The sequence below is a fragment of the Drosophila innubila genome (genome assembly GCF_004354385.1).
Source record: "Drosophila innubila isolate TH190305 chromosome 2L unlocalized genomic scaffold, UK_Dinn_1.0 4_B_2L, whole genome shotgun sequence".
Lineage (NCBI taxonomy): Eukaryota > Metazoa > Arthropoda > Insecta > Diptera > Drosophilidae > Drosophila > Drosophila innubila.
The window spans coordinates 11911053-11930798 of NW_022995372.1; the positions used below are offsets into that span (position 1 = coordinate 11911053).

Genomic DNA, 19746 nt, shown 5'->3' on the forward strand with positions numbered 1-19746 from the left:
TTGGTTGGCAGTGTTTTACAGTTGGCCAAATACGACGACTACAATGTAAGCTTTGGCGCGTTAAAGTGCGACAGTGTGTGCAGCCGTCGACCTATTTGCCTTAGCATACACACTAACACACACACACACAAACCCACATTTACACAGAAGTACACTCACGCCCCTGGATGTTAACTCCCATTGTTTACTGGGTTTTAGCTGGTTTTGGTTTGGTATTGCTTGGTTGTCGCTTGCTTTCGTTGGTCTGGTTGGTTTGCTTGGCTGACTGCCTCTCATAACACATTAGTGAAAGTGAAAGCCTCCATAATGACTGCTCCCAGTTGATTTTAATTTGCTGTGCGTGTCTGTGTCACACTGTGCGCTCTTATGGCCATAAATATATATTAGTTGGCCCAGTCAGCGAGAGCGACAACAGCCAACACCAAGAGCAAAGGCCACAGCATCGAGATGCAGATGAAGATGACGATGGAAGTTGATATTAGACGCAAGATAATGTCGACGATGAGCCCGCATTGCTTATTTTCTCATATGTGCTTATAAAGATTGTTAAATATTTCAGCACTGCTTTGCCAGATACTTATTTAGCTTCGCGGAAATTATATGAAAGAATTTTTGGAACAAGAAACTGGAGCAAATCGATTGTCGCATTAGGCCGAAAGAGTCTGACAAATTTTGAGGCCATTAAACGTACACAAGATTGCCTCAAAATATGAGCATGTTGAACAAGGCACGACACAATTTTTCTCTAAAAATATGTAGAAACCAAGTGACAATTTTTAAAGAACATAATTTATTTGCTTTGCAATATTCGATTTGCCATTCAAGTGAATTTTTGGCTTAGTTTCGTCGATACCCAATATGTTTTTCAATGATCCAATAACAATTTACGATTACCAAAGCTGCCAATATTATCGCCATTAACTATCATAATATAAACTTGAAATGCATCATTATTCGAATTTTCTTCTTTCAATTTTTAAATTATTGAAATTTAAATTAAAGAAATATTTAATTTAAATTTGGTAAATGCTATCTTGGCGATGATTTATCAACTATCATAGTATAAAAATAAATTGTATCATAAATGGAATTTTCATCTTTCAATTCTTAAATTATTGCAATTTAAATTACAGAAATATTTACTTTAAATTTACCAGCAATCACATTTCACAGCAGATGTCAGTTATCAAGTTGTGGCACATCATCTGTATCGATAGCATACCCAATAGATTTGTAGACCATGGTAGATTAATTAAAATCTTATCGACTATTTTATTGAAGCGTAATAACAGTTTTTCAAGCATAGTCAAGATAAGAAAAAGTTTCAATTTAATTTCATTAGCAATGCATGACAGATATTTTTGGTTGCTTGGGTTGTGACTCGAGGGCTTCCCAAAATAAAATTAGATATAATCTGGGTACATTACAAGGAAACGAAAGGCAGCAGGCAACTTTAGACCCCCATTGAGAAACCATTGAACCAAGCCAAGGATTGCAACTAAATCTAGCTGAGCTGGTTGGCTCAGACTTTGGACACATTTGAATTTCATTTGAAAGCTTACACATGGATGCATAAATATTTACGACTATTAGTCGATAGAACTTGAAAGTTTTTCGATTTACTCTCAAACGCATTTGCATATCGATGGCAAGGCACACAAACACTTAAACAAAAAAAAAAAAAGGAAACAAAAAAATAATACAATTAAAATAAACTTTACAAAACGTTTGCACTTTTTATGCATGCTTTCAGAAATTGTTTTAAATATTTTATGCTAAATCGATGTAAAAACATTTTGCTGCACGAATTGAGTCAACAAAATGTAAATTAATTCGAGACTCTGCCGCCCACTTGAGGTTGAGTTGGGCCCACAAAAGCTGCCAAACTGGCTTGTAAATCAAGAGCTACACAACAACAACAACAAAGTACTAATACCAGCAACAACAAGGGAAACTGTTCGCCCTTTGCACGTATCCCATCATTATACGAATTTCTCTCAGACCCTTCCACTGACTGACTGTCTGTCTGTCGTTAGGCCATGTATCTGAGTGTGTTGCTCTTATTTATTTATTATTTATGTAGCTCAACTAAACGTTTTGCCACAAAAATTATAGTATAATATGTCAAAAAGCAGAAAAGGCCTTTGCTTTAAATAATAACAATATCACTTTTGGCACCACGAAATCTGTATACCCTTGTAAGGTAATAACAATTTATCAATTTTAATCTACTTATGAGGAAATGATAGCGATGTTAAGCATGATGGGATTTTAGCTAAACTTTTGAACATAAGAGATATATTTATATTAAGCTGTTTGAGCATATGCAATTACTGTTACTCTTTATAGTAAAGGATGCTCTAAAAACTACAATTTGTTAATTAATACTTTCAGCTCAGCTAAACAATTATCTTTGTATATTCGCCATTTTTTAATTTATGCGTATACTTAATGTTTTTTGAATTTACAATCTTAAGAACAGATTTTTTTAAAGCTGTTGTTGGCAGTGTAATAACCAATTTTTAATGTTCTATTGTATTGATTGATAAATTGGGACCTCTAAATGCATATTTTTTCTTTAGTTCTTGCACAATCACTATAAATTTTCTCTTCTTGCAAGTCGCAGGACCAAGTTATAATGCTCAAGTGTATTGATATTACGTATACGTAACGCGCATGGACATAGCAAGCACTCCTAAGCCGCAGCCGAAACTCTATAAATTCTAAAGCCGCTATTAGCTGGGACTTAGTAGCTATAGCGAGCCTCATAAATTCAGCGCTCAGCGTCAGCCAACAACAAAGTAGATATTTTTTTCTTCCCTCATCCGCTGTTATGAATTTAAATGTGATGAACGAGCGACGGTTTGTACGAGTCACAGACACTGTGTCCAGTTATGTTTTTGGGCTGGCAAATTGCTATGCAATACACGAGACTCTTCACCTTAAATCATTTGCCGCATCATTTAAAGCGTGAGCGAGTGAACGTTTGGCATTTGGAATGCTGAAGAGCACAGAACAAAGTTGTTGCCTCAGCAACTTTGAGGCACGCATACTCTTTTCCTTTGTGCTCGTATTGGAAAAGTTGTGCAGCCCGAAGCGAGTAGTTTTCAATACGAGTTATGAAACCACTTAGCTGGAAGCTAAGAAATAGACACGGAGGTACAGGCAGATACTGACTTGGTAAAAGTTCATTGTGAGTGAGACTGAAGCTGAGAAAAAAAGTTAAAAGAAAATATCATAAAGGAACAAGTTATGCAAAAGACGGAAACTGGCTTTTAAATCATCGTCTGTCAGTGGCACAAGACGCACAATTGCTTATACGCACACACACACACACACACACCTGGACAGCTACAAAATTAAATAAATTAGAAAGAAATATTTACCCATGTGTATATATATAGATTGTATATTGACTTTGGCGCACAATAATGGCTGGCAATTTGTAGAGCCTACTTTATATATATATTTGTTTATTTTTTTTTTGCAGACAATGAAATATACTTTCGCAAACACATGCCCCAAATTGCTGCACGTGTGTGCATGTCCCTATAAGTGTGTGTGTATGTGTGTGTGTGTTGTCCTAAGCACCATCATCAGTTACAAGTGTGAACAATAAATTGTCATCAGCTTTACGCCATAGACTTTGCTTTTGCCTCTTCAATTTATGGCGGATTTTCAATTTGTATGCCCCGCGGCCAATTCACACACTCCGACTTGAGACCTTGGAGACTTCAAAATCACGTTGGCATCACTATTGTGGCAGCTTCAGCTTCTTTTCATGCCGCAGCAACTTGGCAACGCACATAAGTACGTTATATCAAAACGCGGATGTGGCGAGAAAAAAACATCATGTGAAGTTTTCTTTTCGTTTTCACTTCTGCTGCTCTTGTTGTTATTGTTGTTGTTTGCCTTGTCACTGACATTTATTGCGCACATTCGCTTCCATTGATTTTTTATGCGTTTTTGAAGTAGTTCAGTTGGCGACGCTCATAAGTAGGCAACATTTTTTTTATCAGTTTTTCTTCGGTGTTTTTCGAATTTTGTCAGTTTTTTTTATGTGTGTGTTTGTATGACACATATTTCGAATTAATGTTGTTGCTGCTGTGAAGTATATTTTAATATGGTATACGCTCTGCTAGAAACTTAATAAAGTTTTTTCTTGTTTTATTTCCTTCATCCCTGCTCGCCAAAATGCTGTTGTTGTTTGTCAACGCAAAACTTTCCACATTATTGACAGGCAATGGCATATGAGATTTATGGAAACAGTTTGAATTTTATACGGCTTTTGAATGTTTTTCCAAATTGCGTTTTTACTATTATAAGTTGGACAAACATCAATAAGAGAGAGAAATAAATTTGAGAAATATTAAGTCCTTAGGTATTTTTTTTAATATTTGCCAATAATAATCTTGAAATCAATACCTAAAATGAACACACACATTATTCGTTAAAATTTAAATTTCATGTTTTGAATATTCAAAGTAATTGGAAATATAGTACATATATTTCAACGCCTTTCAACTTTGCCATAACATAGTTAAATGGATCACAAGTGATGTCAGAACATTTACATGAAATGCAATTTTACAGCGTTTAAAATATTAGAGTAGCTGTTGGATTTGAAACTGACTCTTGGGGCATGCAGCAAGTCAATGAACGCTGTAGATGCCATTAATCTTCGTGTTGCTCGTACATCGGACACTAAGCTGCAGTCAGAGAGAGCTGCTTTTTCTGCTGTCATGTAGCGACACTTGCAAACAGCCTTAGGGGCCGTGTTACAGTATGACTTGAGAGCGTGTTGCCAAAGTAGAGCTCCAGTTTTCCACAGTCTGCTACATGGAGTTACTGAGTATACGAAATATTCGAAATATTGTGCGCCTATCTTAGACATCTTTACATAGTCTATTTGTCCATATTTTTAATGCCTTTGGCTATTTGCTTGACCAGCGCATTTTCTATACGCCCAGTATCTAAAACTGTTTGCTATTTTGTATGATGAACCCACCCAATCCAGACTGACACTTAAACAAATATACATACCCATGCTACAAGTGAGCAAAAAAGACGTACAGAGCATAAGGCCTTGAAGGCCTAAGGGGCCAGAGTTCCGTTTCCAAGTGGTCTAAGACAGTCAAGGAATATACACAACAAGCCACAGACGCCTTTTGATATGCAAAATAAAATTGTGCACAACGATTTTAATAAATATTCCCCACACACCAGCAAAGTGACGATGCGAGGACACGACTACGACAACGACATCGACATTTGGACTGAGGGTGAGCAGATTATTGAATTTTTCAGAAGCCTTTTTCTGTTTTCGAACTCAGACACAAGTCTTGTTTTTGTTGTTATTCTCTTGTTGTGACTTTAATGCTTTAAGCCAAATGCTTTTAAAGTGATTAAGTTTTTCGGTAAGGCAAAAACGCTTAAAAAGGTTGTATATGTGCATGTTGATTACTGTACTAGTTGCTAGGGCATATAAATGTATTTGTGTGCGTCCTAACGTGAAATGCTATTGAAATCTTATAAATATTTTCACATACTGCGGAAATAATAAATAATCTGTGAAAATTTGTGGGCTTTTATAGAGAAATTTCTTTTTGTGTAGATTTTGTCTTAGGCATTTGGCATTCGTTTTAAAAAACTGAAATATTTTCGGGTTCAATCGCTTTTTATCTTAAGCCCCATGCTAACTTTATTTATTATTTATTTATTACTTAAAAAGAAAAGGAGTCTATGAATGTAGTTGAAAGATAATTATGCGTAACAAGCGAATCAAAAATTCTTTCTAATTTTTTCCCATAATATTTGCATTATTTCTCTTTTTAGACCCCGTACTTAAAAAAAGTACAGGGGTCTATTGGGTTTGTTTTAACGAATATGTGCGTAACAGGCAGAAGGAGGCGTGGCAGACCTTATTAGGTATATATATTCATGATCAGCATCAACAGTCGAGTCGATATAGCAATGTCCGTCTGTCTGTCCGTCTGTATGAGCGCCTAAATCTCAGAGACTATAAGAGATTGAGACACCAAACTTGGTATGTAGGTTCCTCCATATTGCAAGCAGATCAAGTTTGTTTCAAAATTCGGCCACGCCCCCTTTATCGCCCACAAATCGAAAACAAAAATTTCATATTCAAATTATAAGAACAATTTAAAAGCTAGTGACACCAACTTTGGATAGATTTCTCTATCTTGCAGGCAGGTCAAGTTTGTTTTTTTTTTTTAATCGGACCACTATATCATATAGCGCCCATAGGAACAATCGGTCGAAAATCAAGTTTTAGTATGAAAAACCTTTTATGTTTTATGAGATATCGTAACCAAACTGATACAATAAGCAAATGACTTGGTTTTATATATTCTGTTCAAAGTTGGCTGAAATCGGACCACTGTATCATATAGCTGTCATAGGACCGATCGGGTAAAAATTAAGTCTTAGTATAAAAAACTTTTTTGTTTTATAAGATATCGTAACCAAACTGATATACATAAAACTTAGATTTATATATCCTGTTTAAAGTTGGTTTAAATCAGAGCACTATATCATATAGCTGTCATAGGACCGATCGGGTGAAAATTAAGTCTTAGTATGAAAAACTTTTTTGTTTTATGAGATATCGTAACCAAACTGATAGAATATTAATAAAACTTGGTTTTATATATCCTGTCTAAAGTTGGTTCAAATCGGACCACTATATCATATAGCTGTCATAGGACCGATCGGGCGAATATTAAGTCTTAGTATGAAAAACTTTTATGTTTTATGAGACATTGTAACCAATATGATAGAATATGCATTTAAGTTAACTAAATATTTTTTAATTTTTTTCATTATTAGTTTTTGCCATAGTAAGTACGGAATCTCCGACAGTCGAGTATGCTCGACTGTAGCACCGGCCGACTAGTTATTATTATTTTTCTTTTTAGCAAAATATTTTTTAAGTTTCACGTTTGCAGCTAGTTTAAATTTGCTCTTGTATGTCTAACTGCGAATTAAACATGTCATTTTATAAATTCTATATCGGCTACTTGTATTAAGTCGCAAAGCCAGCATTATTTTTCTCACATTACATCGACAACAAATCAAAAGTAAATCCGAAAAGCAGCTTAATATTCACACATAACCGGCTTATTATAAGCGCTAAGCCACAAAGTAGGCAATGGAATTTATTTTTGACAGACAATCAAATAATTTAATGCTAGGGTCAATTAACGGCTTATTGAAAAGGTGCTTAAGTAATCACTTTGTAGCACTTGAAATCACTTAGAACTTTATTTGCTTTTCATGTGCATTTGATGAACCCTTGGTTTTTTTTTTTGACTGCACTGCAGTTAAAGTTAAGATAAATAAATTGCCAGCGGACCGCAGCCACATGAGAAAAATATGCAACGGGGCAGAAACTTTATAGGCTCATCAGCCACTAAATAAAAGAACGAAAAAAATACAGAACAAATAACAAAAACACTTGGATATAAAATGTGAAGAGGCAAAAAGGCAACCATCAACCGCAGGAAACGGGCAGCTAACCAACCAACTAACCAATCAGCTAACCAAGCCAACCAGTCATTAAGCTCTGCCCTTCAATCCTGCAAGCTCCGACCTCCACTTTGCCACGTTATGAAGAGCGAAAAAAGTCGATCGTTAAATCAAAAAGGCGCATTCGAGTGCCTGCAACATCATTAGTTGCAGTTCATACACACTCAAGCGCAAGTTATGGTGTAGATAGACCCTTACCCCCTTTGCCATCCTCACACACCTCTTCCACACCTCTCATCGCGCATAGGGAAACCCTCCTCTTATCTTCTCTCTCCCTTTGTCTGCTCTCACGCGCAAATTTTTTGTGTGAGGTGTCCAAATTAAATTTGCATCAGTTGCTCGACGAGCATCTAAATGATGCCAAAAATATGAGTGTGCGCGAGTGTGTCTTTGTGTGTGTGTACGCATGTGTGTGTGTGTGTCTGTTGCATGAAGCCAAACAACAACAAGTGCACTACTCGCTTTGGCGCGTTTGCATTTTGTATTTTTTTTGTTCGTGTTTAGTTCACTTTTTATACCCTGGGTCCGAATATTTATAATGTGGGTATGTTAGACTTAGACCTCAACCGGAACCGGAACCATAAACTGGAAGCAAAATAAATTATTTTTCAAGAATCGAAAATCGATGCGTTTGTTTTCTGTATGTAAGTTATTAAAAAATTTCTTTAAAAATAAATTAAGGGTTATCGCGATAAAATACATACCTGAACCGAAAGGACAAAACCGAATTAGAAACTTTTAACAAAATATTTCATTCGGGAACTTTGTCTACCTTTGATTTCAGTTCGATTTCCGAGGCAGGCTTAAAGTTTGTTGGGAGCCTAGCTCTTAAGATAAATAATTACATCAATCAAATCGTTTTTTTATATTAAAATAAAAAATCATACTTAAATCATAATAATAATTATTATAATTATTTTTTTTATATTTTTTAAATTATTGTACATAAGTTTCTAATAATATAATAATTAAGACTAGAGAACTAGCTAATTTTACAATTAAATAATATAATTTGCTTGAAAATCAGGGAAAAATATGGATAGTTATTAATAAAATAAAATGTATTAAATTGAACCAAAACCTGCTGTTTGTGTGTTGTTTAAGCCTCGAGCAGAAGTATCTCTAAGACTTTAAGGATTTGTAGTCACAAGTAAATAAAACGCAAAAACGATTTCAAGGTAACCGGCTGCAAACACTTCCTAAGTCAAGTGCCTTCTAAAGGGTATGCGTCACGTTGAGCAGTTGCATCTATGCAGTTACATTTTAAGCGCGTCGCACGATTTTACCAGCGCATGTGAATGTCTACCTCAGTCTTTTCACCGTTTCCTGTATGTGTGGGCACTTAAATAATTTAGATTTTTGTGTCTAACATGCACAAGTGCCACAACGGCCTAAAAGATTCAAGTGCAACTGCAGCAGCAGCAGCAACAGAAACAGCAGCTGCCAAAGTGAGTGACCCAGTTAGATAGCTGAGGTGAGAGGGAAGAGCATGATAGAGAAAGAGGGAAACACAGAGAAATAAAAAGAAAGAGAGAGCGAGAGGAGCAACTGTGGAAACGAGCTAAATTGAGACGCAGCCACGTGCTCTGAGTTGTAAGTGTCGTCAACCTGTGACTCTGTCTAAACTGCCACAGTAACTGCCACATGGCTGACATTATGCGCTCATTAAAATGTCAAATAAATGCAAATGCAAAAATATGCATTTTACTTTAGAATGCAAAAGGCAAAAAAAAGAATAGCGAAAGAAGCTGACAAGTGTTGCACTTAAAAATGGATAATGCATGACGATTTTTAAACCAAAGGGAAGTTCCTGGCTTGTATGATAAGTGTTCAAGTAATATATTCATATGCAGCAAGTGCAGCAAGTGTGAACTTTGAACTTTGCTAAACGGTCAATGAGAGTTAAAGCTTATGGGCTAAAAAATACCATTAAAAAACGATACTCTAACACATACTTGTTCATACAAATTAATGTTACTATTTATTATATTTATTTTATTATACTTATTAGAATGCAAAATTTTCTAATATGAAGTTTTAATAATGAAAAAATTTGTAAAACCAGAATAAAATATACATATTTTTTTTTTAGTGAAAAGAGGTTTTTATTATTTCTAAACCATGGTATAAAAGTTAATTAAAAAGTTATTGTCTATTTCTATTTATTATAATAGCATTAAATACTCATTATGTTTTCAATTAATAAAGCAAAATAATACAAAATATATAATGTCACATTAATATGATGGCTCTTATTTAAGATGATTAAAAAGATTTATTAATGCTTTTCAAAGTTTAAAGAACACTCAAATCGAATCTAAGAGTTATAATTTTTATTTTTATAGTCACATTGTAAACAATGCAATCTTTGAAAATTGTGCAACTGCTTTTAATGATTTTCCCGCCCATTTCTAGTACACAACTCTCATTAACTGTAATTTCTGTGCGGTGCTGCCAAAATTTTTACAACTTTGGTCAAAAGGCGTGACTGTAAGGCCAACAATAACAACAAAAAGTGCGCGCTTGGCGTGGTTTATGTGCACTTCCGGTCACAGTGGCCATTAAAGTGCTCATTTATTTTAATTAAAAACAATTTCCGTCGTTTAGATGAAGTGAGTGGTGTTGGGGGGTGAGAGAGAGAGAGAGAGAGGAAATCATTCAATTGCTGGGCCATATGCTTTGATAATTATTATAACGAGCATTTTCCGCACGTCTTTTTTAATTGAATGTTCCGTTGCATTCTATTGGCCTTTTGTCGAAAAGCCTTCATTCTCACTATGGCATATTTGAGATAGTAAGAGCATGTGAAATTCTCATACTCGAACAGCTATTTGACTTATCGCACATATTGTGAAAAGGCTCTTTTACTCGTGTTTCTTAGGCATTGAGTGGCATTTAATTAATTTTCAGTCAATACTGAAATGAGTGGGGGGAGAGGAGAGGAGTGGAGAGCAGTTCTTTCACCCTTTGTTTCGAGATTGAGCCTTCCTATTGAGTATTTTCTCGTTAGCTCTAAGTGGATTTTATGTCCAACCTTGTACTCAATGCCTTGGTTTAAGCTGTAAATGAAGTTCTGGATTTTGCTATCAATACTTGGACAGAGGCGAATGTTTTCAATGCAATCAACAATAGCCGCATTTGCTTATTGAATTCTCAATTTGCAATTTTCAATTCTTGGTTCTTAACTCTAAATCTTTTGCTTTGCAGCTGCCAGCATAAAAGACAACGACTTGTTGCCCTCTATTGCGGCAATGGATGATGTGTATATCGCCTCACTGGTTCATGACCACAACTATAACAGCAACAACAACAATCACAACAACTACAACCGCAACGGCAATGTCAACCACCAACGTTTGCAACACAACAATGTGGCACAGTTTGAAAACGCTTTGGATGATCTGGATGAGCAAATGGATGAGACAACTTATCCGCCGCCAGTATTTGACTTTGGCATGCCCAGGAATATAACAGCACGGACTGGACACACGGCAGCCATCAATTGTCGAGTTGAGAATTTGCGCGATAAATCGGTGAGCCAAGTGGACGCTTATCTGAAAATGTTTTCCTTTACATTTCGTACATTTTTTGTTTTCGCTTTTATGCATTTTTAACTATCGCCTAGGCAAATATTGACCATGCCTCGGACTAGTCAAGCTGAAAATCAAGTTACGGCCAAAGTCGACAAGTTTTTCGTTTTCGTTTTCTTTTTCTTTTTTTTCTTTTTACTTTTCTGTTTCTTTTGTCAGTTTGTTCAGCTACTCGTATCGTTTTCCGGTTCCGCTTTCTTTGTCCTTGCCATCATCTCTCATCACAGCTTTTGGTCATTTTCTTGGTTGAATGACAGAGTTTCAGCGATGTTGTCCTTATCCTACCCATCCTGTTTACTGCTCCTTTGTCAGTCCAGTGGCATTCGCCACCCGGCAAAATTCAGTTTATGGCTTTGCATTGTGTTTCATCTTTTTTCCCCCTAAGTTCATTTTTAATTTTGTAATTTTTTCTGCCTTTCTTTCTTTCCTTTATTTAGTATCTATTGATTGGTCCGCTGTATCATCAACTTTAAACTTTGTTTTTCTGCTTTTTTCGTACATTCTGTGGGTGGTCTGGAAGGTCGATTGTAACTCAACTTGGTCTTTAATTGCTGTAAAATGTGGGAACAGTTTTAAACAGTTAAATACATTCTTGAAACATTTGCTGCTTCACTTTATCAAGCTTAAAATGTATAAGCCCTTGTTATATATTAACGGGTATCACAAAATCTGGAGGACCTTAATCAAAGCCCATTCTATTTATAAAATTTCGGTTCGGATAATATTATTATATTTTCTACATGCCAATAGTATTTTCTTTTTCTTCTCATAATTTGGAAATGTAAATATCCTAATTCAAATGTTTACAAAAGGGTTAAAAATGGTACAACCCTATTAAATTTTATTTTAAAAGCCATCATTGATTATATATTAGACACAATTGCATAACATTTTATATGTTTTTTTTTATAAAGAACTCTAATGCTAATTAGTAGTGATGTAAAAGTTAATTGAAAAACTAGTTTTTCGCAGATGCGATTTTCATGCTAAATCGACAACTCAACTCAAATTAAATTCTGCATCAAAATTAGAAAGCTCACCACTTTTCTACCATTGTCCATTTATTGTCATTTGACACTTGACACCTTGACACTTTTTATAAAAAACCTTCAATATCTTGGAAAACAATAATCTAAATAATTTTTCTAATTACATTAAATAATTGCCAAGGTCAGTTAGGGAAAAGTTGTCAGCTTAATGGGAGTGGATTACTATCATCTGTTTAAGTTGAACGCCAAAGTTGTTTAATGTACAGTATTGTTCGCATTTTAGTCGCTTTACATACCTTTACCTTTTTTCGGTGCGACTTCTTTAGCCTTGATGGAAATCCACTTAGACGAAACTGTGCCGAAGATCTCTCAGAGTCCAGCAGCTCACCGTGTTCATCAGCAAGCTCGTCATCATCCATTCCCTCACTGAGTCTGATTTAGTAGCACCTTTTTTTCGGCGTCTCTTCATTTTTTTGAGGGGCAAGTACCTTTTCCTTTTGCCACTTTGACACTTTTAGTTTTGGCTTCAGTTTTTTTTGTTTTATATTTCTTTTATTTTTGCCTTTTTTTTTTTTTTTTTTTTGGTTGTTCGTTCGTCTCTTTTGGAGCAACGAAAAGTTTTGCTTGCCTGCGGCAGTCTCGCAGATTACTTTCTGGCTGAGGCTTTGGCAACTTTAAGCCGCTGACATTTTGGGCACGCATTTCGTCCTGGTTTTCCAGCAGGTTTTCCTGTGTGTGTGTGTCTAGCAAATCGCTTTGTCTGTCGTCGCCGTCGTCGATGCCACTGTTGCTTTACCGCTGCTATTGCTTGCACAGACAGCGGGAGTATTTGCAAAAGTTGTTTTAGTTAGTTTTCCATTCTTTATTTGTTTTTTTTTTGCGCTTCTTTCGAGCGCTTACTTCATTTTGCCGTTTGGTTTATTAAATTTTCTACCTTTATTTTAGCTTGGTCCTTTTCGTTTGGGCCAAAGCAATTTTTAAAATTGACTTAAGCGCTCGTCGTCCTTTTGTTTCGCTCAGTCACTAAATCTAAACGTATTTGTTTGTGTGTCTGTGTTTTTGTCTATTTGCAGGTATCTTGGATAAGGAAACGCGATTTGCACATTTTGACTGCAGGCATTTTGACCTACACATCTGATGAGCGCTTCAAGGTGCGTATACGTAATTTGCTTATACTCTCTCTCTCTCCCTCTTTGTCGGTGTGTGCTTGCTTAACGGCATCCACCTCTGTTGCTTGTGTATTCGCCTGGCTTATTAAATGGCTAAAGGCCATGATGGCCATTTATAAGCCAAGTCGGCTTAATTGCTTATGCAATTCGACGCTTCTGTACTTGCCAAACTTGTATGCATTGATTAAATTTTGCCCAAGGACAACTATGCCCAGCTGTCCCAGATAACTGTCTTAGATAACTGACTTGTCCGCAACGATTTATCTATGTATGCAATTATCCTCTTGCAGGTCGTACGCACCGCCGACTCCAAGGATTGGACGTTGCATGTGAAATATGCCCAGCCACGTGACAGCGGCATCTACGAGTGCCAAGTGAATACGGAGCCAAAAATTTCAATGGCATTCCGCTTGAATGTCATAGGTGAGTAAAGCAACGAACCATTTCAGTTTTCCACTTCCATTTTCTGTGAAACACTCGCTCAATTCTTACGCATTGTCAGCGAGTTGTCGTATGCATGACTTGCAACTTGTGATTGGCAACCTGCAACTTGCGACTTGCAACTTGCTATACCGGTCGCACCCCCAAGGGCAGAGTCTTTTAAATTGAACACAAAGTTAAGCCGAATAGTCGAACAAGCTAACAAATAGTTTAAATTTACATACATGTCATATTGCCATAGTTGCTATGTGCAAATATGTATAATACAAGGCAAAATATATGAATATATTTGCAGTTAATCAATAAATTGTTTAGAAAAGAAAATTCACAATTTTGTTAATAGCCCAATGGAGCTTTTAAAATCTTTTTTCAACTTGTTGTTCTGAGAACTAAATCAACTATTTACAATAATATAAGAAACAAAAAAAATATATAAAACCAAGGTTTTTTTTTCATTGTTGAATATATAAATTATACGTTGGTATTATGCATTTAATGCATTTTGAATAACGATGAGGAGAATATGTTTAAATAGATATGGTATATAGTACACATGTAATAATAATTTTTTTTTATTACTTGCGATTTATACTTTAAATTTTAAAGCATTGAAAGAAATTTGTTCTCAACAGTTGATTTTATTTTAAACTTTCTTATAAAACTGTTAATAATATTAATATAATTATAATAATTAAGAAATCATTTCATTATGTCGTTTATTATTCCAATTGTAAGATTCTTGGACTTATTGAATACCTGTGAAGCTCTATATCACAACAATAAGAGTAAATCCTGTAGGCGGTTACACTGGCAATGTTAATGTAATGGGTATACATATATATATATACACCTTGGATACTGGATGTGGATTTGTAGATATACATAGATACACAACATATATGTACATAGAGAGAGAGAGAAAGAGAAGCATTAGCTTTTGTGGTACGAAAACTTTGCTGTCTATTTTTCTACACGTTTTGCATGCTAACGCAATTTGCATTTAAATTCAATACTAAATTCATATGCTGGCTGTAATACACACCAGCCAATGAGGGCGTGGCCCCGAGGGCGTTATGCCGTCTGCGTGTGGATGACTATTTGAGTATATGTATATGTATGTACGTTTGAGTGTGTGTGTGTGTGTGTGTGTGTGTGTGTGTGTGTGTATGTGTATTTGTGTAGGATGTATGTATGTACGTGTAGCATCCTTTGAGGTGTTTTTTGCACGTTTACGCCACGATCTCATTTCATTGTTTTGGCATTTTACAAGTTTTCTACAATGGATTTCCGTTGCAGGCAATATTATTTTTACGTCTCAGCTTCAAGTTATTTTGCCCCCTGTGTATTCTGACTCTTTTGGTGTCTGAGTGTGGAGGTATGTGTGTATTTGTGTTTGTTATAAATTGTTACAGAAAAGCATGCACGTTCATGTTTCATTCATGTACGTAAAATTGATTTGAAACTTTTTTGGCCCAAGTCTGTAAGCCAATGTTTGTCATCATGTGCTATAGTCAAAGTTTGCTGTTATTTATTTATTTATTTTTTTTGCTCTCTTTGCTGTTGCTCTTGTTGGTGAGAAAGTTAATTGAAATTATTGAATAGTTTACCATCAAATTTCTGAGCTTGAATTCTCGAATCTCAGTTGCACGTTTCAAGTTGTTTGGCTGTGATTGGTTTAGTTTGCTTTTGATTCACTTTGATTCGATTCAATTCGATCCGTTTTGAGGCTATTATGTATTCCCTAATGTGCATTCAATCGTTTACTTGACCACTTTTAACCCACTTGAGGACCATTCATGTGATTCAATAATGTACGTAAAAATGTTCAGATCTTGAGTTGTTGTGTGAAAATTGTGAAATTTGGCGCACATGTTTTAATATGCTACATTTAACTTAAGGAGAAGGAGAAGAAGGAGGAGGAGAAGGAGAGTTTGTAGCACCTAGGGAATTTTCAAACACAAATTGGCAGCCAAATGCAACCTAGGTTTATTTATAACAAACTCAAGCAAAACTCATCAACAGCTATAAAGTCAAATCAACGCTGCAACATCTTGTTGCCCCATTGCGCCGTTGCTTCCGTTGCAAGGTACTCGCACTCGCAGTTGCAAACTACACCGAACGCACCCTGAAACTATATGAAATAATCTATCCTTCATCCTCCATTCCTGCCTCACTTACCCACGCATTCCAACTTGAATTGGGTCTTGGCTTGGCGACGGAAAGTCTCGGCAATGCCAAGAAAAAATTTATGCTAATGATTTGAAAAAAATTGTTCAACGCAGATTTGCGTTTGGCTTCTGCAGTTGGCAGCGTGATAAAATATTCTGTCACCGGTTTTACGCGCTCAAATACGAAGAGGAAGCACTTCCTTAAAAACGAAGCGGATTCCTTAACCCTGAGTGCAAACAAATGATTTCTTTTTTTGGATTTAAGCTGAGTATGCAAAACATTGCCTTTTTTAGCATTATATAATGGCATAAATTCTATTATGAATCATACAAAAGAGTGACCAGATATCTGAAATTAGTAATATTCCTTTTGAGATGAAATGGTCTCATTGCATTTTTAAAGTGGTGCTCTTGATATTGACAAGAGTTGAATTGAATTGTTACTTAAAGTCAATAACATCTTCATACTATCTTCTGACCTGGCAAAGAGCAACTGTAATAAATTAAACTGTTCCTTTCGCTTACTTCCAACTCTTCACTTTTGCTCTCTTTCATCATAATGCCGCCGAATTGTGTTACTTACACAAACACACTTTTATTCTTTATTTTCCCCTTTTTTTTTATCTGTGCTGTGCATTTTCTGTAAATCTAAAATCTGGCTCATAAACAGAACCCCTCGAAGTAGTCTACATTCAGGTGGCCATTACGTGAAGAGTCAATTTCAGAAAATTGTCCTTGTCTGGTCTGTGGTCTTTGTGTTATCAAATGCCGGCCATAACAGGCACATAATAATAATAAAAAAAGACAGGCACAGTACAATATAGTCGAGAGTGCTCGACTTGCGTTTATTTGGTAGTTAGTTAAAATATTCAGTTAAATGTACAGTAGAAAAAATAAAATAAATTCGTATACATTTTATAAAATATTTTTTAAATAACAAATTATAATATAATTCTTTAAATTTGAAATTGAGCGACGCTATTCATTAATTTTATCAAAATATAGGGTATGTAAAAATCAAAAGAATAAGAAAAAATGTAAAGGAAACTAAATGAAATGACAAAACTACCACATAAAAATTTGTAACCACAAAGCCCAACATTTTTGTTTTGGGATTTGATTAGGTGGGTTATATTGTGTGTTGGCCATTTCACTGTTGGCGTATCATTAACCCATTGTTTGTAGGGAGTGGCATGGCAAATGAAGCCGTTGCCTGGCACAATTCTTGTTGCTGTCGCGCATTTTACACACATTTTAAGTGTTGTTAGCCCGTTGTTATTGTGACTGGCACATATATAGAACGAAGAAGAGGTGTTGGTAGAGGGAGTGGGGTTGGGTAGAGGATATGTGTGAGTGGAAATCATGAACGGAACCATTATGTCCACAGAGTTGTGTTGATGGCTCTTGCTTGTATGCGTGGCTTTCTAATATTGGCCATGATTTTGGGGGCGAGATAAATTGTTGTTGTTGTTGTTGTTATTTTAGGTTGCCAGTTCCCTGTTTGCCAGTTACCAGTTACCAGCTGCCAGCTGCCGCAGACAGAGACAAATGCGTGGCATAGTCGTATAACCACAGTCCGGTCGACTCACTTATAGGCACTGAAAATTGGTTTAATTTTTTTTCGTGCGTCCACCAACATTTTGGCTAACAGCAGCCAGTCAACAAAGTCAAATGTTGACGTTGTTAATGATGTGCCCAGGGGTCGAGGGGGAGACTGTTTGGCAGACAGAAAAGCCGATTTTACTGCGCTGTCAACACAAACAACTTGCCAACCGATGATGCTGAGCTAGTCGACCCTATATCGGTTCAGTTAGTAAAGTTGGCTTAGTCAGCGCTCAGGACACCATCAGCATACTTATTTAACATGTAAACTATCGTAATAGTTTTAATTTAATTTTTGTAAATTCACACAACGCGTATCATTTAATTCTTATCTTAATTAATTTTATTAAAATTCTCATTGCGTAAATTGTAATTACTGAATTGTTTTTGAAAATATTCTATTTAAAAATACTCGAATCCTTAAAGTGTTAATTTAAGGTGCCTGAAAGTATGCTACAAAAATTTTCTAAGCATTGCAACTCAATCTGGGCTTAATGCCACACCGCAGTCTGTCTGTCAGCCACTCAAAATCCGCTTCATTTAAGAGCCATTTGAGCAGTGTGTATTGTGTCACGTAGCTGGCAGTCGTTAGATCTGTGAAACCTGCACATTATCAGGTGAAAAGCACTGCTGGGTACGTCTATTGAGTGCTGTCAGGGTGGTATGCAGTGGCATCTTTGATTCATCGAATGTAATTGTGAATCGTCTCTTCAATTTACGCCATGCCAATGAAATGTGCTTGAGGCTTAACCACATGCTTAGCAACCGTAAAGAATTGGATCGGATTCGATTGGGCGGGGTTGGAGCTAGGGATCGTAGGTTCCATTACTCGATTAACGTGTGGAGCAGCAAGAAATGCCATTAATCAATTTTTCGCACGTTCCATTGGCCATTGCAGTGACGCCGCCAGATGCCAAAGCGATTATAGCCGGTCCATCGGATTTGTACGTCAAACAGGGCAGCGTCATAACACTCACATGCCATGTGAAACAGCCGGCAAATGCTGCCCAGGATATTGGACCCATTTACTGGTATCGCGGCCCCTACATCTTAACCCCTTTTGTGGCCCATCCGAATGATGCAGCCATTGATTTGCAACGCATTTCCATGGAATCAACCCTGGCCGAGAAGTTGCAAAGCAGGTAAGCACAAATTGTATTGAGTAAGGAATGTGATTTCATCATAATCGTGCAGAATCCAATACAAGTAGAAGCAAAGCATTCCCACGCTGAATAGCACCTGTCACAAGTGTGTGTGTGTGTAACGAAGGTGTCTGCGTTTTGAAGTGGTTGTTGGTTTCCACCTCAATAGTCAATCGCTCCGGTATTTTGAGCTTTGATCAATGAAACCGAAGTCATGTGGCAACTGATTGGCCCATTGAATGTGGCAACTGCCCTCCCATTTTACAATTGCATTAAGCTTTTGCTTTAATGTTGCAGATTACGGATTGCTAATGCACAGCTCTTGGACACGGGCAACTATACGTGCATGCCAACAACTGCAGAAGCGGCCAGCGTTGTGGTCAATGTCATTAATGGTAAGTGGATTGCCCGTCAGCAACAGCTTCATCTTTTTCAACATGTTTCTCCTTCTCCTTGTGCTTCTTCGCTGCCTGTGCTGCCCGTGTGATGACTCGCCATATCATCCGTATAATCTATAGACGAGAGTCCGGCGGCCATGCAGAAGAGCGGCGGCAATGGCAGTTGCCTGAGGAGCAGACTTAACTTTAGCCTTGTCCTTGCATTGGCTGCCAGCGCTGTGGTGCGATGGATGCGTTGGCTTTTAGGTCCTGCCAACTTATCCTTAGTGCATATCAATTGTGATGTCAGGCAATCAATAAGCGGCTCACTTGGACGGCAACAGCAGCAGCTGCAACAACAACAGCAACAGCAACAGCAACGACAGCCAATGACGTCATGATAATTAAATGAAACAAACATTTCTTGTACATAATTATATTGATAGATAACGTTAATTTTATCTGTAAAATGCCGTTGCAAAAAAGGTGTCACAGTTTATGGAATACAATAAACAATGACATTTAGTGTTAATTTATGCATAGCGTAAAGTACATAAAATTATGTAACAATAACTATGGAAAATATAATATTAAACAAACATTACGATAGGCTGAATGGATACAAAATATAAAAAAAACGAATACATACAAAATCGCTGCTACTAAAAATAAATTATAAATAAGAATAATTCATGTAATTGCAATGTGTAAAGTTACTGA

The 19746-nt window shown here is 36.3% G+C and overlaps 1 protein-coding gene across 1 annotated transcript; it reads left to right on the forward strand.

Moving 5' to 3' along the window:
* Positions 1-10923: 10923 nt before the first annotated feature.
* On the forward strand, positions 10924-19495 carry LOC117781402 (zwei Ig domain protein zig-8). The gene is made up of 6 exons (XM_034618155.1): positions 10924-11081; positions 13201-13278; positions 13587-13719; positions 18406-18649; positions 18947-19044; positions 19168-19495. Exons 1-6 carry the CDS (start codon positions 10962-10964, stop codon positions 19425-19427), a joined length of 933 nt encoding a protein of 310 aa, XP_034474046.1. The 5' UTR covers positions 10924-10961; the 3' UTR covers positions 19428-19495.
* Positions 19496-19746: the final 251 nt, after the last annotated feature.